At 41.4% G+C, this 23,810-nt stretch overlaps 1 protein-coding gene across 1 annotated transcript in view; it reads right to left on the reverse strand.

The window, feature by feature from the left end:
• The window catches only part of TTC7A (tetratricopeptide repeat domain 7A), a 592,416-nt gene that overhangs the window by 350,508 nt on the left and 218,098 nt on the right, over window positions 1-23,810 (reverse strand). The window contains exon 11 of the mRNA XM_089653910.1: window positions 15,689-15,793. Within this exon, the coding sequence (XP_089510036.1) occupies window positions 15,689-15,793 (105 nt within the window). The remainder of the gene's footprint in view (window positions 1-15,688; window positions 15,794-23,810) is intronic.

A 23,810-nucleotide genomic window follows, 5' to 3' on the forward strand; every position in this document is an offset into this window, starting at 1 on the left:
GTCTTGTTCCGTTTGACATCTCAATGGGTTCTGACCTCTCCCCATTTACCCCAATAACCACAGAAGGGTATCTGTACAACTTTCCTATCCACTCTCTCATCCTAGGCCCAATTCCCAAGGCTTCTAGAGTATCCATCATGAATCTCCAGTTCACTCTGTCAAACGCTTTTTCAGCATCTATAGAGAGTAGCACCACCGGTTCTTTTCCCTTTTTACTTTTTTGGATTAACATCAGTGATCATAAGCCATTGTCTTTACCCTCCCTCCCTGGGACAAAGCCCACCTGGTCCTCATGTATCCATTCAGGCATTAGCTCTTTCAATCTATTTGATAAGACCTTTGCGTATAACTTAGTGTCGGTGTTTAATAATGAAATAGGTGTATAGCTCGAACACTGTGAGGCATCTTTTCCCTCTTTTTGAATGAGCACAACTTGGGCTTGTAATGATTCTCTTCTTACTTCCATCTCTCCACCTAGTGCATTCATGTAATTTCTAAGTTTTGGTACTAAAATTTCACTAAATTTTTTATAATATCTCACTGTATATCCTTTAACATCTTTTATTTTTTCTATATAATTTCTATTTTTCTTTTTCCTCAGGGCTCTCATCAGATACTTTCCAGGTCTTTCTCCCCATCTATATCTCTCACTCAAAACTCTATTATATACTTTTCTCCTCTCCTCTTCTATCACTTCTTCCAATTCTTCTTTCTTTTTTTTTAACTTCAGCTCTATTTCTTTTGTTATTCTATTCTTATGTATTTGTTCTAATTTACTTATTTCTTCTAAGAGCCCACTCATTTTCTCTCTTCTTTCTTTTTTCTTTCTTGCCCCGATCGCTATTAATATTCCTCTTATATATGCCTTATGAGATTCCCACACTGTGGCTGTTGATACCTCACCTGTCTCATTCTCCTTAAAAAAGCGTTTGATCTCCTCCCCTATTTTCTGAGCTATTTCCTTTTCTACTAAGAGTGTCTCATTCAATTTCCATCCCAGCCCTCCGATTTTCCTCCTCCCCCATTCCATTTTCATAATAACTGGGGCGTTATCTGATCTGATTTGGTGGTATTTATTCACCACTGGGATTTTCATTTTTGTTTTGCTATGTAAATGAAAAAGTCCAAAAAAGTTTTAAAAAAGTGTTTTTCTTATAAAATTTTGCAAATAAATAATATTTCATCATAAATCTTAAAAATTTATTCCATTATTGTTTTAGTAAAAAAAAAATAACCCAAATTAGTTTATAGCCAAAAATTATATTTTTTAAACTTTTTTTTACATTCTTTTTTATTTTTTTTATATTATTGTTTTGTTTTTTTTACATACTGTCACCCTAGTAGTACAGTGTCACCATGGTGATGAAGATTTTTTTTTTCTTTACACTGATTGCTTTTATACCCATAAAGGCTGCAAAACCAATCATTTCTCCTCTCTGGCTGCATTCTTGCAGCCATTGAGAACTACTGTGTGATCTGTGATTGGTCACAGCTTGTCACAAGGTACAAGGCTGTTGTGAATAGCCTTGTACCATGTGACCTCTGTGATCATTCACAGATTTCACACGTAGTAAACAGTTATGTCAGAAGTGACATCTTGCTTACTACTCTGCATGTGATCACTGATTGGCCAATCAGTGATCACATGATCGGGACCTTGCACAGAGGTCCAGTCCAACGATCGATGTTTCACTGTGTCCGGAGGACACAGCAGGCACCGGATCGCGGTGCTGCGCGCTCCCAGGGAGCGCACACAAGCAGGGTGAGAGGAGACCGTTTATAAACGGCCACCCGACCCTGCACTGCCACCGTCTGGCCGTTTATATACAACGGCCGGATGGGAGGTAGTTAAACAAGTCCTGGATTGTTTCTTGGATACACAGAATATAACTGGATACTAACATTTATAGGTAAAGTTGATCCAGGGAATATCTGATTGCCTCTCGGGGGATCAGGAAGGAATTTTTTTCTCCTGTAGGAACAAATTGGATCATGCTTTGCTGGGTTTTTTTTCCTTCCTCTGGATCAACTGTGGGTGTAGGATTATAACTTTTTTTTTTTAATGGTTGAACTGGATGGACTTTTGTCTTTTATCAGCCAGACTAACTATGTAACTATGTAAAAAAAGTAAAAAAAAATTACCTAAAATTCAGCTTTAAAACAGTTCCTATATACAGGTAAGCCTGGATCTGCACTCGCTTTACAGTGTGGGCAGATTTTAGGACATGCCATCCATTGTTATGTGCAGATTGCTTATTATGCAAACTCCGATACTGTTCAAATCCGGTACCAAAAATTGTTCTCATTAAAGTCTTGGAATGGTGAGCTTTACAGAAAATGATCAGCCGCTCATGAGGGTGCAGCACCTGTTCAATTTATCAGCAGATATGTTGTCCCGCAGGTTTAGTTAAAGCTTGCTTCTGCCTATCTGACAAATTTGATAGTAAGAAGTGGGGCAGCAAAATAATTAACTTCGTAAACATTATTTATTACCTATTATCACAGACATGTCCTAAATGTAGAAACTGTGCTAAAGCGCATCAAACATTTACAGATTAATGGCTCAGCAGCAGGTAAACATCATTACTGGTTGGAAGCATGATTACCGCCTTGTTCACAACCGCCGAATTTACAGAAAACTGAATTATTGTCCTGGATGTGATAAGGAGGTCTAAGGAAGGCTGCAATAGGTTAGAAATAAGGAAAAATGTTAAAAGTTGGCTTTTATGAAAAAAATCAAATACAAACCTCACAACTAGGTGAGCACTAAATGTCTTCCAGATAGCACACTAAAAATAAAAACCAGCCGACATGTAAAAAAAAAAAAAAAAAGCATGGCAGTACAGGGAGACCTTGCCTTACCTTACCCATGCTGCAGGAGTTTTTTTTGGAGCGAACCAAACGTCACCACTCAGTGGACATACCCCCATATGGGTCTTCAGGATCTGAGTGCCATAGGCCCTGAACCCGGGTAACTACACTAATAGCACACATGTAAAAAACAGGTCACAGTCACCATACAGGGAGACCCTGCCTTACCTTATCCACTCTGCAGGTTCCCGTAGGGGACCGACCATCACCCATCATGGTGGGCATACCCCCGAAGGGGTCTTCACAGTTTGGGTGCCATAGGAATGGACCACTGCCCTGGCCATACTTAACTACACCAACAGCACACATGTGAAAAAAAAAACACACAGTCATATTACCCTTTTTTACCTTATCCACACTACAGGTTCCCTTGCATGAACCAAACATCACCTGTGGGGTCTTCAGGGCTTGGGTGCCATAGGAAAAGACCACTGCCCTGGACCCAGCTAACGACACTAACAGCTCACATGTAAAACACAGGTCACATATATACTACAGGCAGACCCTTTTTTACCTTATCCACAAGGTAGGTTCTCTTGAACGGGACCAAACATCATGGGTCATGGTGGGCATACCTCAAAAAGGGTTCTTGGAAGTGTGGGTACATGGTCCATTCCTTTGGCACCCAGATAACTACACTAGCAGCCCACATGTAAAAAACAGGACACCATACAGGGAGAGCCTGTCTTACCATATCCATGCTGCAGGTTCCCTTGGAAGGAACCAAACTTCACCTGTCTTGGTGGGCATACCCCCAAAGGGTAAGTCAAAAATTGCAGCGCTAATCAGTTACAAATGATCAGTAATCATCAGAAAATTAGAAAAAGTGATCAAAAGAAAAAAACATTGAAGTCCAACAAAAACATGTTTCAATATAAAAAATGCAGCGCTCATAAAAATGAAAAATGGTAATGATAAACACAGTCCAGTAAAAAACAGTGCTCCTTGTTTCCCAGTGTAAATGGTAAAATTTCGCCCTAACCAGAACGCGCATAGGTAATGCGCATATGTGTATATATATCCTGAAGATCCTCTCTCCACTTAAGTCTGGTCAGGTATGTGGCTGGGAAGGATGGAGATCCTACGCCCTCATGAGGTGAGAAGTGATTCAGCAGGTCAGAGCAATAGCGATCGAAGTAAGCCTCCAAAGGAACTGGCACAGGAATCCCCAGGGCTACAAAGATGGGAGAAGCTCCAGTGACGTCATAGTTGGAAAATGATATCACCTCGCTTCACACGTTTCCGGTGTAGCGGTTTTACACTTCCGGTAGTTACTCAGGAGAAAGACCCCCCAAATTACATGGGACTTTTAAGGCATAAATACATAAACTTAAATAATATATGAAATCTTGATTTTCCATCAAATTTTCACACATATAAAAGGTATAGAATGACAAACTATTTTCCAAAAATCATAATGTATCTTAACATCACCATCAAAAGATATTGTTTGGAGATTGATCTATTTGTCTTTTTACTCCTCTATGTTGTGAGTGTACTATATACTTGGAACTATGCAAACATCCTATATGGACATATATTGTATGTGCTAAACAAATGTATTTCTAATCTCAGACTATATCACCTTTGTGCAGAGTCTTTCCCTGAGGAAGGAGTAGAATTACTCAGAAACGTCTCAGATTTCTTTATACGTCCATTTCTGTAACCAAACAATATCTTTTGATGGTGATGTTATGATACATTATGATTTTTGGAAAATAGTTTGTCATTCTATACCTTTTATATGTTTGAAAATGTGATGGAAAATAAAGATTTCATATAATTGTAAGTTTATGTATGTATGCCTTAAAAGTCTCATGTAAGTTGGGGGGCTCTTTCTCCTATGTTCACTTAATATTCTGGGTATGGTGGCTGTTCATCAGGAATTTTCTTCCTCTTTCTATCCCTTAAGATAAGAGTTTGCTTTTATGAAACAAATCAATAAAAACCTCGCAACTATTTCATCTGTAAATGTCAGTTCTGTCCCATTTATATGTATTTATTCTGTGTTTTATTGAATTTAATTGAGAGTGATTTGGTATCTCTCTCTGTCCTCTCTTTCTGTTTAGTGCTAGTTAGTTCAGTTCTTGCTAAAACCTTACTGTTTTTTCCATGTTATCTCAGTCAGTTTGGTACTTTGCAGAGGCAGCTCAAGAAAGTCATTGTCTTCTTACACTTCAAAAGACAGAAAAAACATCCTCTTATACAGCAATTAACTGGAGTAAAATTCTGTTAGATTCAACTTTTGTGTCTTAGACCCCATGTACACGGGACACTTCTGAACGATGGAAACTGACTGCTGGAAAATGTAGGTTAAAAAACGTCTGTTTAGCCGCGTTTGCATAACGCGTTTATGCGAGTTTGCGTTTAGAAGCGTTTTTTAAAGATAAGTACAGGAGAACCTCCCAAATGCCCAGAATGCACTGAAAAGTGGTAAATTATTAACTATTTCAGACTGTTCCAGAGAAATACAAAGAGTAGAAGCAGAAAGAGCAGTATGTGTTGAAATTAGCTTAGGTGTGAGTTGATCATTAACATTTCTTTTGTTTCCAAGGGTGGGAAAGGTGTCTGGTGGAGGGAGTCATTAAGGCCACCTGGCAGGGGGTCTTCATGAGAAATTTGACATGTGAATGCTCATTAACATATCTTTTGTTTCCAAAGCTGGGAGAGGTCTGAGGTCCAAAGCTGAGGTGTGAATTGGTCATTCCAATGTGTGACAAGCTTGGTAGGAACATCCTGTATTCAGTGTTTTGTCCATTTGAGTACCTTGAAAACGCTTTACATGCATTTTTCATGAGTTAGAAAAAAAATTTCCAATTATTTGCCGCGTTTACAAGCATTTTGCATTTGAAACGCTGATAAAATCGACTGCTGAATGCAAGGTTTCTGCGTTCAAAAAAACGACTGTAAACTCAAATGCCTGTAAACGATGATGTGTACATGGACACATAGGAAAACATTAGGGTGAGTTTAGGGGCTGCTGAAAAAAACACTGAACAGCTCCTAAACGTGAGTTTATCAGCTGCAGTGTACATGAGCCCTTATTGAAGAGTTAAGCAGGCTGTGGATTATGCCAAGTCAGCAGGTGGCCATACTGCCCAGGTAGTTTGGGTTATTTTTTTACTAAAGCTGGAGAGTGTAAAATCAGGCTCACTTCTGCATAGAAACCAATTGGCTTCTAACTTCAGCTTGTTCGACTAAGCTTTGGCAATAAATCCTGGAAGCTGATTGGTTTCTATGCAGAGGTGAGCCTGATTTTGCACGCTCCAGCTTTAGTAAATAAACCCCATTCTAAGAAGGTATGTTAGTGCACAAAGCGGCATTTGAAAAAGACATTTTCTGTTCCAGATGTTTCAAATGAAGTTTTAGTGAAGTTGTCATTGAAGCTGGATTCCAGGTTTTGCAATCATTAATGCGTGTTAAGTATTGCTTGAACATGCTCTGCGTTAATGCAGCCCATGAAAGGAGCTGTCAACACTGCAATGGACAGAAAATTGTACATGACCCTTATTTACACCCAGGGGCGGACTGACCATTTGGAAACTCGGGCACGGCCCGGGGTCAGTAGGGGGCCCCATGAGATGCCCTTGGTACCTTTTTCATAGGCTTTTTTGGGTTTGGGCAAGGACACAGGGGCCCCATGATCCACTATTGCCCAGGGGCCCCATGAGTTGTCAGTCCGCCCCTGTTTACACCACAGAGCACCAAAATACCCAGAATGTGTGTTTTAGTACATTGAACTCATTTACTGTACAGTGAATGGATGGTTCTGCAATATACATAATATAATATACATAAAGCTGTGCGCTGTGGTAACGTACTTGCACTAACGTAGCAAACAAGGTGAACGGCCCTTTGGCTGGAATTACACTGATGAGATGGAGACTATGATTAAGGCTTTCGTGGGGCGAAACGCGTTGGAGTGGGTGTGAACAGGCGAGACTCTATGTTGTGGATCCTCTACTGAATATAGTAAAGCTGGTTTAACATCAGTGATGGCATAAGTGTGCCCGGCCCGATCACTTCCACTTGGCCATAGGAACAGCTGAGCTGTTGGAGCTGGAGGTGCAGGGAAAGAGGCAAGCATGGAGTGGCATAGCTATCATGGATTCCACAAAAAATTGAACACAATGGTATATAAATAGCAATAAAATACCCAAGAAACAAATGCAAAGAACTCCAAATAAAATTTATTAAACTACCCTAAATACACACAAAAAAACATCCTTAAATAAAAAAGATCCCAAACCTAACTTGTCTTCTAAATGCCCCTCCCCCTCCTAACACCTATGCTGCCAAACCTGTGTAAGGCGAGGTTCACACCTATGCAGTTAGTGATTGATCCGTTTCTGCAGTGCTTTTTGCGGTGCATTTTTGGACATGCGTTTTTGACGCGTTTTGCTTTTTTTCCCAACTTGTTGTTGGGCAGATTAAGAAGCAATATGCATCAAAAACGCGACACATGCATTTCTGCAGCATCTCCATTGAAGTCCATTGAACCAAAACGCAATGTTTTGCATTTACCACTTCCAGTCCGGACACTTTTACCCCCTTCCTGTCCAGGCCAATTTTTAGCATTCACTTTGAATGACAATTGCGCGGTCATGCAACACTGTACCCATATGAATTTTTTAGCATTTTTTTTAGACAGATAAAGCTTTATTTTGGTGGTATTTATTCACCACTGGGATTTTTATTTTTTTTGCTATATAAATGAAAAAGTCCAAATATTTTGAAAAAAAGTGTTTTTCTTATAAAATTTTGCAAATAAATATTTCATCATAAATCTTGGCCAACATTTATTTAGTTATCTTTTTAGTAAAAACAAAAAAACCCAAAATTAGTTTATAATCAAAAATTATAATTCTTAAAATTTTTTTTTACTTTATTTATTTATTTAATTTTTTATTTATGTTTTTTTTTTTTTTTACATACTGTCACCCTAGCAGTACAGTGTCACCGTGGTGACACTGTACTACTTGTGGGGTACTACTTGTGGGGGTGATGAAGATTTTTTTTTTTTTTACACTGATTGCTTTTACACCCATAATGGCTGTAAAAGCAATCATTTCTCCTTCTCTCTGGCACAGTCCAAAATGGATGACAACCCGCCCCTCGACTGCCACCGTCCGGCCGTTTATATACAGCGACCAGACGGCAAGTGGTTAAAAAAGTCCCTGACCCTTTCCAAAAAACGCACTAGGTGAAAACGCTGAGATGTGAACGTCTCCCATAGGAAATCACGATAAATGGAATTTAGTGCGTTTCTGCAAAATGCAAAACGCACCGCAAAACGCTTAGGTGTGAACCTAGACTAAGAAAGATACATATACTTACCACTTTTCAGCTAGCTCCGGTCCAGGCACGTGATCCAGTTCCCCTGTGTCAAACCGTGGTGGCTGCATGGGGGAAGTGGGAGCGCCGACAATGGTTGGGTCATGGGAGCCTATGGGTGATGTCACCACTCTCAGAATTCCCAGCCATTGTCGGCACTCTCTCCTCTCCCATGCAGCTGCCGCTGGCTTCCACGGAGGATCACATGACCAGATCAGAGTAGGCTGAAAATAGGCAACTAAATTCCTCTTTTTTTTTTTCTTTACACAGTTTAGTCTGGATATGTGTTACTAGGGGGGAGGGGAGAGTTTTAGGACTAATTAGGTAGAGGCTGGAATTCTACTTTAAAGCCCATTTAAAACTTCACTTAAAGTCAGCAAAATAGATTCTAATGTGCCGCAAAATAAAAAGATGTTCAATGTCCTAAAATGTATTTTGTTTCTAAAGCAGCCACAGCCTAAGTAGAAAAAAAACTGTCCCCTGCCAGCAGCTGTAGAGTGGGATCCTTGCTTTCTGTGTGGAAGCAGCAGTCTCTCTTCTGAGGTCTGAGAACAAAGACTGTGAATCCTGCTGGCGGAACACATGCTTTTCTATATAGGCTGTGGCTGCTTTAGAAAGAAAGCAAACTGTAATGTATTTAGCTGATTTAAACTAGGTTCAATTGGGCTTTAAAGCTGAACTCTAGGCAGATAAAACAGACACAAATGAATGCAGCACTGTAATCACTTACACACTAAGTATTTTTTATTAGGCAAGCACTGTAAGTACCTGAATGTGACCTGGAACCAGCCTCTTGCAGTCCCTGTACAGCAGAGCAGGAGTGTGAGAGGAAGAAGCAGTACAAGAAGCCAATCAGTTCATGTGCAGACAAGAAGCTTGCTGATAGGAGGAGAAAGCAGAGTGGCAAAGAGATGAGCTATGACTATCAGACCGAGGACATCTGTTGGCAGAAAATAAGTACTGCGGGGGAACTCTCTGGATTAAAGCTGTATATTGCAGCAAAAGCCCATTTTGTTATTTGAACTTTGAATGGGCTATTCAATTTATCTTGGTATTTTTTGACTGGTCTTCTGCTTTAAGCAGCTCAATGAGTGAGATTGCTAGTTTCTGCGTTGGCAAAATTTTTGTAAAGGTAATTTTGCAAAAATCACTGGTGCTGCCTTGTTAACAATAAGCAACAGCACCTATGCAGTGCATGGACTGTGTGCAGTGTCTAGCGCCTTCCACTCCGACTCTCCTATACGCCCGGGTTCACATCTGTGCGGTGCGGTATATCGCATGTGATTCGCACAGGAACCGCACCGCATTCCTGTGCAAATCACATGCAATTTCTGTGCGGTGCGATTGGTGCCATACATTTTGTATGGATCTAATTGCACCGCACCCGCACCATAAAGGTGCAGGACCCTTTTTTGGGTCCACACTAGAATCGGCAAGGGAGAATGTCACCAGCACACCAAGGATCACCAATATGGGTCCAAAACTTTTAATGAACGATCACATAGTGATCAGCAAGGCAACGTTTCGGAGTACCGTAGGACCCCTTCATCAGGCATGTGACAAATGGTCCTGCGAGACTTAAACATTACCTTGCTGTAACTATGTGATCGTTGGGAGGACCCCTTCATCAGGTAGGTTCATTAAATCCTTTGGACCCATATTGGTTTTCCTCGGTGTGCTGGTGACATTCTCCCTTGCTGATTCTGTTCGGTTCCAGCCGACGGTCCCTGCAGCACCCATTTATACACACAGCCATTTTTAGTGCAGGAACTTGTGCGTTTGGATTGTACACTCGCCCTAGAATCGAATCGCATGGGTATTCACACCTATGCAATCCGATTCTGCACACCGCACCACGTTTTGTGGACCGCTTTTCGGGGTGTTAACTTAACATGCACACCCACAGCGGTTCGCATCAACGAGGTGCAATTCTGATGCGGAATTCGCACTGAAAACGCTGCAAATTCCATACCGCATCAGTGTGCACCAGGGCTGACTGCCGCTGGCTGTATCTGTAGACTGCAGACTAACAGGTCCTGTCTTCTTCAGGCTGCTTCATACATTGAGAAGGCCAGCCAGAGACAGACACTGCCCACTTGTCTGCAGCTTAAAGCGTATTTCCACTTCTGCAGCCAAACTGGGATCACATCTACTTTCTATTTGTTATATGTCCCCATTAACATAGCATACCTTTATAAAAACTCAAATGCTGCTGCTTACCTTTCTACTTGCTGTAAAATCCTACTTAGCCTTCCCTTTTATGATATGGTACGGAGGGGGCAGCGAGGTTGTGTCTACCATAATTAACCCTGGCTATACTGTGCTAGATAGACACACTGTCTGTCCTACAGGATTACAGATCTCACGGCTTGGGTGATATATTGCACGTTAACGCACCTTTAGTGTTGCCACGGCCATTTTGTTGGTTGTCTACACATGGTTTTCAGCCAAATGTTTGCAGAGTCATTACAGAGCCATTGAGAAAGCTATGGTGTGAGCTGGAAGTTCCTTATTTTAAATGTAAGTTATGAATAAATTTGTCCCTACACTTTTGAGATCTGTCTAAGAGTCTTCTTACTTTTATGAGGACTTTGGAGGAGTATCCCTGAAGCGGAGGAATGGGAAGAGTCTGATTCCATAATATAGCCTATGCATATGAATACTCCCAGAGGGGAATAGTAGTTGGTATCACTGTTGGCTGGATCACAGAGTGCACACAATATTGGAGAGATCACGGAGTGCACACTATATTGGAGTGATCACGGAGTGCACACAATATTGGAGTGATCACGGAGTGCACACTATATTGGAGTGATCACGGAGTGCACACAATATTGGAGTGATCACGGAGTGCACACTATATTGGAGTGATCACGGAGTGCACACAATATTGGAGTGATCACAGAGTGCACACTATATTGGAGTGATCACGGAGTGCACACAATATTGGAGTGATCACGGAGTGCACACAATATTGGAGTGATCACGGAGTGCACACAATATTGGAGTGATCACGGAGTGCACACAATATTGGAGTGATCACAGAGTGCACACAATATTGGAGTGATCACGGAGTGCACACAATATTGGAGTGATCACGGAGTGCACACTATATTGGAGTGATCACGGAGTGCACACAATATTGGAGTGATCACGGAGTGCACACTATATTGGAGTGATCACGGAGTGCACACAATATTGGAGTGATCACGGAGTGCACACAATATTGGAGTGATCACGGAGTGCTCACGTTTTGGTTTATATATATTTATATATTATATTTTTTTTTTTGCACATTTAAGAGTGGTTTGTGTTTTGCACGGATTGGAGTGTTATGTATATGTTTAAAGGTAATTCACTATAGATTATATTCTTTTTCTTGAGGTTTTCGTGGAATAATTAGGATTATATTCCTTCTTACTGGATTGAAGTGGAAAATTTGGATTTTGGGCTTTATTGGACACATTTGAGACTGAAATTGAATTGGACACTTTATGGTTTATTTGATTTATTTGATTTAATTTTCATATTGTCTTTGGGAACTTATGTGGTTTATCACAAAAGGTATATTTATTAGATAGACACACTGTCTGTCCTACAGAAGGATTACAGATCTCACGGCTTGGGTGATACATTGCATGTTAACGCACCTTTAAATAAAAAACTGTCCTGCAATCTTTCCGTTAATTGTTTTATGAACGCTATATGCATATATGTGGCGGCAGGTCAGGAGGACATTAACACCTTGGTATCTAGATTTAAGGCACACTCCATCAGTGACCCATCACTGTCCTACCAGCTCCTGATGATGTCACAACTGTGCTGCCAATCACAGTCCAGAAAGATCCGTAGCTTCTCCACATTGGGCGCAGAGCCCACTTAACCACTTCCAGTCTGGACACTTTTACCCCCTTCCTGTCCAGGCCAATTTTCAGCTTTCAGTGCTATACCACTTTGAATGACAATTGCGCGGTCATGCAACACTGTACCCATATGAATTTTTTAGCAATTTTTGGAGACAGATAAAGCTTTATTTTGGTGGTATTTATTCACCACTGGGATTTTTATTTTTTTTGCTATGTAAATGAAAATGTCCAATAATTTAAAAAAAAAAGTGTTTTTCTTATAAAATTTTGCAAATAAATAGTAATTCATCATAAATCTTGGCCAAAATTTGTTCCGTTATCTTTTTAGTAAAAAAAAAAAAAATAACCCAAAATTAGTTTATAACCAAAAATCATAACTTTTTTTTTACTTTTTTTAAATTTTTTTGTTATTATTTATGTTTTTTTTTTTTTTTTTTACATACAGTCACCCTAGCAGTACAGCGTCACCGTGGTGACACTGTACTACTTGTGGGGGGTGATGAAGATTTTTTATTTTTTTTACACTGATTGCTTTTACACCCATAAAGGCTGTAAAAGCAATAATTTTTCCTTCTCTCTAGCTGCATTCTTGCAGCCATTGAGAACTACTGTGTGAGCTGTGATTGGTCACAGCTTGCACATGGTACAAGGCTGTTGTGAATAACATTGTACCATGTGACCTCTGTGATCCTTCACAGATTTCACACGTAGTAAGCAATGATCTCAGGAAGTGACATCTTGCTTACTACTCTGCATGTGATCACTGATTGGCCAATCAGTGATCACATGATCGGGACCTCGCTCAGAGGTCCCGTCCGACGATCGGTATTCCACTGTGTCCAGAGGAAGCAAGTGCGGGGAGGCCGTTTATAAACGGCCACCCGACCCTGCACTGCCACCGTCCGGCCATTTATATACATGGGCCGGACGGGAAGTGGTTAATGCACCAGGTGCAGCTGGTATAAAGGGCTGGAAGTGGGTGTAGACTCTTACATGTACCCAGTGAAGTGACCGGCCTCAAGTGATACACAGAGATGAAACAAATCCTCCTACATAAGTTGTAGCTGTTTATCTGCAGCCATTTATCCTCTACAGCCTTCTAAAACACATACATCAAAGGCTTTTTCTATGCTCCAGAAGGCAGGGGGTGTGGATCTGACATCAGTTCAGTATGGTCTGAGACCTTAGTAGAGGGAACTGACACACTCCCCTCTACAGATCTCATATGGAAACATGCACAGCTGAGCTGTCAATCACCTGCTGTGTATGGGGGGATGAGGGGGAACCCTGTCTTCTGGGATTGCTTGCTGTCCAGTTAAGCTGGCCATACACATATATATTTTCGTTTGGGAATTTTCGTTTCAAGAATATTCGATTTTCTAATTGTTAGTGGGGTCAAATCGATGTTCATTTTCGACAGCAGTGATGGGAAAATTTGAAGGGGCAGGAAGGAAAACTTTCCTAGGCCATACACGTACAGATTTTTGTATGGGAATTTTCGTTTCAAGAATATTCGATTGTCTAATTGTTAGTGGGGTCAAATCGATCATTTTCAACAGCAGTGACGGTAAAATTTGAAGGGGCGGGAAGGAAAACTTTTCTCAATCAAATAGAATTTTCAACCAGTGAATGTGGCTATCGTTCAGAAATTACATTCATTTTGAATTCGAATGTTAAAAGCAAAATACATTTTTCAAATGACATTCGTCCATCCATCGAATGTTCAAAGAATTTTCGTACAACTTTTCTTACACATATTCTCGTCCGAAAATCTACACGTGCATGGCCAGCTTAAGACTGTCAGAACTGACTCATACAGGTAGCAGAGGGAGAAGAGATATGATAGGAATCACACATTTGGATTGAGGCTAGTACATACTACAGAGGGATGTGCTTTGTTCATTTTTCATTTCAGAGGTTTACAAACACTTTAATTATATAATGCAAGCTGTTCTGAACATTACACACTGCGTATAGACGTCTATGTATAAACCTGCTCCAAAGAAACAATTAGAAAGGTAAGAATCATATAGACTGGGGTTCTCAAAATGGACTGCAAAAGTGGAAATACCCTTTAACCACTTCCAGTCCGGACACTTTTACCCCCTTCCTGTCCAGGCCAATTTTCAGCTTTCAGTGCTATCACACTTTGAATGACAATTGCGCGGTCATGCAATACTGTACCCATATGAATTTTTTACCATTTTTTTGAGACAGATAAAGCTTTATTTTGGTGGTATTTATTCACCACTGGGATTTTTATTTTTTTTGCTATGTAAATGAAAAAGTCCAAAAATTATGAAAAAAGTGTTTTTCTTATAATATTTTGCAAATAAATAATCTTTCATCATAAATCTTGGCCAAAATGTATTCCGTTATCTTTTTAGAAAAAAAATAAAATAAGACAAATTAGTTTATAACCAAAAACTATAATTTTTAAACATTTTTATTTTATTTCTTTATATTATTATTTATGTTTTTGTTTTTTTTTACATACTGTCACCCTAGCAGTACAGTGTCACCATGGTGACACTGTACTACTTGTGGGGGGTGATGAAGGTTTTTTTTTTTTTACAGTGATTGCTTTTACACCCATATAGGATGTAAAAGCAATCATTTCTCTTTCTCTCTGTCTGCATTCTTGCAGCCATTGAGAACTACTGAGTGAGCTGTGATTGGTCACAGCTTGTCACATGGTACAAGGCTGTTGTGAATAGCCTTGTACCATGTGACCTCTGTGATCATTCACAGATTTCACACTTAGTAAGCAATGATGTCACAAGTGACATCTTGCTTACTACTTTGCATGTGATTACTGATTGGCCAATCAGTGATCACATGTTCGGGACCTCATACAGTGGTCCCGTCCGACGATCGGTATTCCACTGTGTCCGGAGGGAGCGCGCACAAGCAGAGTGCGGGGAGGTCGTTTATAAATGGCCACCCGACCCTGCACTGCCACCGTCCAGCCGTTTATTTACATGGGCCGGACGGGAAGTGGTTAATGCACCAGCTGCAGCTGGTATAAAGGGCTGAAAGTGGGTGTAGACACAAGTGACATCTTGCTTACTACTTTGCATGTGATCACTGATTGGCCAATCAGTGATCACATGATCGGGACCTCGTACAGAGGTCCCGTCCGACGATTGGTGTTTCACTGTGTCTGGAGGACACAGCGGGCACCGGATCGCGGTGCTGCATGCTCCCAGGGAGCGCGCACAGCTAGAAATGGCGGGTGCCGTTTATGAACGGCAACCCGCCCCTGGAGTGCCACCGTCCTGCCGTTTATAAACAGCAGGCGGACGGCAAGTGGCTAAGGACACAGCCAGCGCTGGCTAACGTCATGATGCCATGGAAGGCTTCCCGGTGAAAGTCTCGTGCTGCTGGAGTCACAAGATCCTTATTTTTGCAGTCAGCAAAGCAGAACACATCTCCCGTGCTGGCCTAGCTGTTATTTTGTTTTTCTACATTAATCCTTAAAATGTTCTGCCTCTAATAAATGCGGCTCCAGCAAACTCCCTCTCCAGATGTACACGCCGTACCTATTTTTAAACGCCATGGTAGCACACCACGGTGCCTAATGCATTATGTAAGACTCCTTCCTTCGGAGGACTTACCCAGTGAAGTGGCCCAATGCAGACCTTGGCAGCGAGGAGCAGAACAGTTGGGTCTGTGGGACGCAGCTTGCTGCACTCTCTCAGCACTGACACAGCATAGGAATACTGGAGGAGGAAAGGTGAAGAGAGGATTAGGATTCTGACTCAGGGGAGCCATTAATCATTATTTCTACAGATATTCATATATAGATCTGTGTGTATTAGTTTGGTTTTATACTGCCACCATCTTTTCCAGATTTGTAAATAGAATACTGAACAATTCCCACAAACCAATTAACCCACCAGTATGTTTAACCGGAAAACTTGAACCACTTAACCCCCAGGCCAATTCCTATACTTCTCACACACATGTAAAAAACATCTTTTTTTTTTGCTTGAAAATTACTTAGGACCCCCAGATAATTTATATATATATATGTCCAGAGACCCCTGGAGAATAAAAATGTTGATTGTTGCAATTTTTTTTTAGGTCATCTGATATTTGTGCAGCGTTTTTCAAACACAAATTTTTTTGGACAAAAATGAATTCAAATGAATTTTAGTGCACACAAACACAATATAATACTCTATTGTTTGACAAAATATAAAAGATGATGTTATGCCGAGTAAATAGATACCGAACATGTCACACTTTAAAACTGCATATGCCCGTGGAATGGCGACAAACAACGATACTTAAAAACCTCCATGGGCGAAACTTTAAAAATGTTTTACAGGTTACCAGTTACTAGTTTAGAGATACAGAGAAGGTCTAGAGCTAGAATTATTGTTCCTGCTATAATGTACGTGGTGATACCTCACAGGTGTGGTGCTAACACTGTTTACATGCGTGCACGACCTACGTATGCGTTCACTTCTGCACATGAGCCCAGAGGGACGGAGTGCTTTAAAACATTTTTCTAACCACTTGCCTACCAGGCACTTATACCCCCTTCCTGTCCAGGCCAATTTTAAGCTTTCAGTGCTGTCTCACTTTGAGTGACAATTGCGCGGTCATGCAACACGGTACCCATATGAAATTTTTATCATTTTTTTTACACAAATAGAGCTATTTTTTTTTGGGGGGGGGGGTATTTAATCGCTGTTGGGTGTTTTCTTTTTTGTGCTATAAGCAAAAAAAGGGGCAAACATGTTGAAAAAAAATTTTTTTTCTTTGTTTCTATTATAAAAGTTTGCAAACAGGTAATTTTTCTCCTTCACTGATGTGCATTGATGAGGCTGCACTGATGGGCACTGATAGGCAGCACTGATGAGGTGGCACAGAGGAGCTGGCACTGATATGCAACAATGATGGGCACTGAAAGGTGGCACTGATAGGTGGGACTAACTGAAGGCACTGACTGGCGGCACTGCTGGGCACTGACTGGCGGCACTGCTGGGCAGCACTGATGGGCACAGGTGGGCGGCACTGGTGGGTGGCACTGGTGGGTGGCACTGCTGGGCACTTATCATCAGGGCACTGACCATCAGTGCCGATCCCTCCTCTGACAATTGCCGGTTATCGCCAGTACCTTCCTCATGCTGTGACAGCGTGAGGAAAGTGCAGCCGATAATTGGCAAATGCATTTACTGGTGATCTGCTGTGTCATTGGACACGGCTGATCACATGGTAAAAGGCCACTGTGCTTGGCCTTTTAGCACATCACGTGATAAGCTGTGTCCGTAGGACACAGCTATCACGGAGATCGCTGGGGGCGTGTTCTGGAAGGACATCCTATGACATCCTCCCAGAACTGGCCGGCCGCAGTGGCTATCTGTGGTCGACAAGTGGTTAAATTATTATTTATTTATTTTTACAATGTCTATTTAATTTTTTTTAACACAAATGTAACCATCCCTTGTGATAGAAATAAGGGATGACAGGTCCTCTTTATGGAGGCATCTGGGGTCTGGAAGACCCCAGATCTCTCCGCTGCGCTTGAAAGCATGAGCTTCTGCCAAAACCAGAAGTGATGTCATGATGTCGCTTCCAGTCTTCTAGACAATAGAGACGGCTGAGGACCTCTTGGTCCCCAGCCAGTTTTATGATAATCCGGCAGCACTGCCGGATCGCATACTGGGCTCCCCATTCGCATGGGAGAGCCCAGAGAAGTGCCGGTGGCCAGCAGAAGGGGGGAGGGGATGCGTCCCCTTCTGCCATCTGCAAAAGCAATCCACCGGCTAATCAACCTCTAGGATTGCTTTTCGATGAAAAAGGATTGCCAGCTGAAAAAAAAATGGATTGGTACCAAATGGTTATAAAATGAAAGTGTATGTTGCAGGGGCGGACTGACAACTCATGGGGCCCCCGGGCAATAGGGGATCATGGGGCCCCTGTGTCCTTGCCCAAATTCAAAAAAGCCTATGAAAAAAGGTACCAGGGCTCGTAAGAGTAGGGCCCTCTTACCCCTCGTACGTTGTTTGTTGTTGTTGTACTGTGCCATGTATTGTCCCCCCTATTGTACAGCGCTGAGCAAACCCTTTGGCGCTATATAAACTCGTAGTAATAATAATAATAATAATCTCATGGGGCCCCCTACTGACCGAGTGCCCGAGTTTCCAAATGGTCAGTCCGCCCCTGGTATGTTGGGAATATAGATTTCCTTTAATAAAATCTTCCCACTGTGGAAATATCATTACATCGCATCTATGGGTACAATGAAGGTGAATGAGCTGACCCCCCCACCCAGCTGCTTTAGTTACTCCTGCCACCCTCTTCTGTCTCAACACACAGTACTGTGTACACAGACCTACAACTGCCAGCAAATTAATGCGGGAAATCCCTGGACAAATATACTTTTAATAGAAAAAGAAGAATCCCCAGCTTCCTGTGAACTGAACTGACTTCATTTTCCGGAGTTCTAATTGAAAATCATTGCACAGCCATCAAACCAATGATCTCTAGCATTGTGTTTATTCATCTCCCTTTACTGATCAGAATGTAAAGGGTAACTAAACCTTCTCAATCAACTATGTGATTCCTTATACTGCTAGCATTAGTAAATAGATAGGAAGGCATGGGCAGCACTGTGGCTAAATGGTTAGCACTTATGCCTGGCAGTACTAGGATCGTTGGTTCGAATCCCAACCACGGCACCACCTGCCTGGAGTTTGCATGTTCCCCCTGTGCCTGCGTGGGTTTCCTCTGGGTACTCCTGTTTCCTCCCACACTCCAGATCCTGTCTAAATTGTCCTAGTATGTGTATGTATGAATGTGAGTTAGGGACTTTAGATTGTATGCCCCTTGAGGGTTAGGGACTGATGTGAATGTACAATATATATGTAAAGCGCTGCGTAAATTGACGGCGCTATATAAGTATCTGAAATAAATAAATATTATATTGACTTGTTTTATGTTTTTTTTTTTTTTTTTACATTTCTTCAGTTGCTTCCTGGATTCTGGCCTAGGCCACAATGATGTCAAATCCCAGGAGTCTTCATGGAAGGATGGTAGGAGGGGCTTTCTCAGTTAAGCACACCCTCCTGCCTGCATGCCTGAGCTAAGGGCAGATGGATTGCAGGAAGTAAATGCTACATGAATAATCTCCCTTACTTATGATGGCTGCAGCAAGAAATGCTCTTCAAAGTGATTTCTCAACAAATAAATCTTGGAAACATGAATGGATGGGGAAGTTTGCTTTGAATATTAATAATGAATTCAGTAGTGTTTTTTGGTTTGTGGTGCTCAGATACATTTTAGTTCTGCTTTAGGAAAAGAAACAAAATTACATTTAGATGCTGAATTTTTACTAGCTTTCACATTAGACCAGACTTATGAATCAAAGGATTTGTAAAATATCCAAAACGCAGATAAAAAAGCACAAATAAGAAAACAACAGAGGACGCCAAACTAAGTGTAGCATATATGTAATTTTCTTTTTCATTATAAAAGAAAAATGGTAATTCGCTATAATGCTGTTTTAGCATTTCAGCAATCCTTGCCCTTTAAGGGCTCATGTACACTGCAGCTGATAAACTGACGTTCAGGGACTGTTCAGCGTTTTTTTCCAGCAGCCCCTGAACTCTCCCTAATGTTTTCCTATGTGTCCATGTACACATCATCATTTACAGTCGGTTACAGGCAGGTGAGTTTACTGTCGTTTTTTTTTTAATGCACCAAACTTGCGTTCCGGAGTAGATTTTATCAGCGTTTCAAATGCCAAACGCTTGTAAACGCGTGTAAATGCGGCTAACCGCGTTTATAAGCGTTTGCGTTTAGAAGTGTTTTTTAACTGTTCCGTGTCCAGATGCTGTCCAGAGCCTTTTTTCATCATCAGAAATGCATGCAAAGCGTTTTCCACGTATTCAAATGGACCCGGTACACCAGCGCAGTCAGTTCCAGGTTTCGTGTGAAGGAACAAATGGTAGAACGTGCCGCATTATACTCAAGATGGGATCCATAGTAAATACAACCAGAGCAGACAGGTCATCTCAACACATACTGCTCTCTCTGCTTCTGCTCTCTCTATTCCTCTCAAAATGTCTGAAATAGTTAATTATTTACTGTTTTTCAGTGCATTCTTGGCATTTGGGAAGGTCTCCTGAGGTTATCTTTAAAAAACGCTTCTAAACACAAACGCTCATAAACGCGGTATGCAAACGCGGCTAAACTGACGTTTTTAACATACGTTTTCCAGCAGTCAGTCTCCATCGTTCAGAAGAGTTTTCCAAACGCCCCGTGTACATGGAGCCTAACTTGTTTGCCCTTCACCATTATTTATGTGGATGTATTTGGATGTGCTGTATCTTCACTGTGCACCATTTTCTCATTTATTTGTTTTACAAACGACAAAAATGAATGCAGCTATATATTTATTATATGCTTTTTTTAAAATGTGAGCAGTGCACAGTAAGTACCTGAATTTGAGCCAGTATCAGCTCCTACAATCCTTTGTGCAGCAGAGCTCAGAGTGAGAGAGTGAGAAGCAGCACAATGATATTAAATCCTCCATCTTTTTTTGCTGCTATGTCTGGGCACTGTGAGGACGGATATCAGAAGTGGTGATGTCACGCCCTATTTGTGTTGGCTGCCGCTCTTTCAGACTACAGTTCTCAGCATGTACACAATTGGCATTCATGTAGAAGTCGATGGGCATGACAGACTGGGAGTCTCCTGGCCTGTGAATCAATTTCTGCAATAAGGCTTCATGCACAGCCTGCGTGATCGCTCTTCAGTGATCCACAGATGCCATGTACAGACACTCATAGAGATGAATTAGAAGATGCAGTTGTATGCAGTTATGCACGGGGGGGGGGGGTCGCATACACCACCCACACGGACGTACGGTCCCTGTACAGACATGTCCATGAAGCCTTACAGTCTGAGGCTCCTGGGTCTGCCCCCTACAGCGAGTGGTCATGTATTTCCGAATTAATGACTACAGGATCAGTGGCCGGGGAATACCAGCAAGGGTGGCTACCAGACTTATGCAGGCTATAGACGGGGAGAACACCGGACGTTTTTTTTTTAGAAAAACTGAAAAATCAGTCGTTCAGTCAGCCAACATTACCACCATTGGTAAAAAAAAAGTCGGCTGATTTTCGTCCCGTCTACGGCCAGCAAATATAATAGCGGTGTCCCTGCAGAGAGCTCCACTATTATATTTGACAGAAGAAATAGAATATGAATAAGAAAAGAAGAAATAGAATATGAATAAGAAGAAATAGAATATGAATAAGAAGAAGAAAAGAAAAAATAGAATATGAAGAAGAAGAAGAAATAGAATATGAATAATAAGAAGAAAAAGTTGCAACGTATATTTTTGTATCCATTTCGGATACAGATGTTTCTATTCGGATACAAATAGATACAATGTTGCTATACTTTTAAAAGTCAAATATAATATCGGACTGAAATTCTTTTTTTTTCTTCTTCTTAGTCATATTCTTTTTCTTCTTCTTATTCATATTCTATTTCTCCCCCTGTTTCTTCTTCTTATTCATATTCTATTTCTTTTTTTCTGCTTTTCCTACTTCTTGCCAGTCACTGCTCATGCGCATTTTTTAAAATCGGTAAAAAGATCAGCCGATTTGTCCATCATTGCCGCGAAAATCGGCTGAATGACAAAATTGGCTGATTTTTTTCCCAACATGACCGATAAAAAAAAAGTGTCAAAATCACGAAAACCGGCCGACTGATTACCCAACTAACGATCTGAAAAACGGCCGATTTTTTTTTTGGCCGACAGTTCAGCCGGTTTTCTCCCCGTCTATGGCCTGCATTACTACATGGAAGATAAGGGGACTGATTTCTCAGTGCTTGGTTAATTACGTATGAAAACAAAAAGCAATTCTTAAAAAGGTAAGAAGCACCCTTACATAAGTGTCACAATATTTTCTGTATGTCCAGAAATCATCTATAAATTATTTACACGTTCCTAACCGGTAGTAAATGAGCTGTAAAACAAGCCATCCCATATGAAATAATTCATTCCTAAACATCCTCAAAGATCACAACAAAGACTCTAAAGTTTCAAATGGTTTGTGACAACTTAGATCCCTGGTGCCCAACCTGCTGCCCGGGGGGGGGGGGGGGTGTACACGGTCCTTTGCCACTTTCTGTGCAGCGCCCAGAACCCCTGTGTTTCTCTATTGCCCTGTTAGAGCAATGATTTCTAGCAGTCTAATGTAATAAGTCTCCAGTCCATGACCATCTCATGAAACCTGTCCCAAGTCTCCAACAACCTCTATAGCATGTACAGTCTTCTGCATCATGTTTGCAGTCTCTGACTTCCTTTTTTTTTAACATGTCCACAGTATCCAACCATCTCTTGTAACATGTCTGTAGTCTCCGACCATCTCTTGGATCATGTCTGTAGTCTTCGAATATCGCTTGTATCATGTCTGTAGTCTCTGACCATCTCTTGTATCATGCCTGTAGTCTCTGACCATCTCTTGTATCATGTCTGCAGTCTCTGACCATCTGCTGTATCATGTCTGCAGTCTCTGACCATTTCTTGTATCATGTCTGCACTCTCTGACTACCTTTTTTATTATGTCAACAGTCTCCGAATATCTCTTGTAACATGCCTGTAGTCTCTGACCATCTCTAGTATCATGTCTGCAGTCTCTGAATATCCCTTGTATCATGCCTGTAGTTTCTGACCATCTCTTGTATCCATGCCTGTAGTGTCCGAAAATCCCGTGTATCATGCCTGTAGTCTCTGACCATCTCTTGTATCATGCCTGTAGTCTCTGACCATCTTTTGTATCATGTCTGCAATCTCCGACCATCTCGTGTATCATGCCTGTAGTCTGAATATTTATTTATTTGTTTATTTCAGGTACTTATATAGCGCCGTCAATTCACGCAGTGCTTTACACATATATATTGTACATTCACGTCAGTCCCTAACCCTCAAGGGGTGTACAATCTAAGGTCCCTAACTTACATTCATACATACACATATTAGGGCAATTTAGACAGGAGCCAATTAACCTACCAGCATGTCTTTGGAGTGTGGGAGGAAACCGGAGTACCCGGAGGAAACCCACGCAGGCACAGGGAGAACATGCAAACTCCAGGCAGGTGGTGCCATGGCTGGGATTCGAACCAACGACCCTAGTACTGCCAGGCAGAAGTGCTAACCATTTAGCCACTGTGCTGCCCACTATCCCTTGTATCATGCCTGTAGTCTCTGACCATCTCTTGTATCATGCCTGTAGTCTCCGAATATCCCTTGTATCATGCCTGTAGTTTCTGACCATCTCTTGTATCATGTCTGCAGTCTCCAACCATCTCTTGTTTCATGCCTCTAGTCTCTGACCATCTCTTGTATAATGCCTGCAGTCTCTGGCCATCTCTTGTATCATGTCTGCAGTCTCTGACCATCTTCTGTATCATGTCTGCAGTCTCTGACCATCTTCTGCATCATGTCTGCAGTCTCTGACTATTTCTTGTATCATGTCTGCAGTCTCTGACCATCTCTTGTATCATGTCCTTAGTTTCTGGCAATCTCCTGTAGTATTTCCACAGTCTCTGGCAATCTCTTGTATTGTGGACATAGTCTTTTACTATATCCAGTTGTGTGCCTGCTGTCTCTGACACTGAATATTCACTAAAACACGAATTCTTCTGCGCTCTAGGACCCAGGCGGGTGGCACATAGATGGAACCAGAACTGGAAACACAGCGACCACCAGTG

This window comes from Staurois parvus, unplaced genomic scaffold, assembly GCF_062004578.1.
Source record: "Staurois parvus isolate SC_StPar_1 unplaced genomic scaffold, SC_StPar_1.0 ptg000727l, whole genome shotgun sequence".
NCBI lineage: Eukaryota > Metazoa > Chordata > Amphibia > Anura > Ranidae > Staurois > Staurois parvus.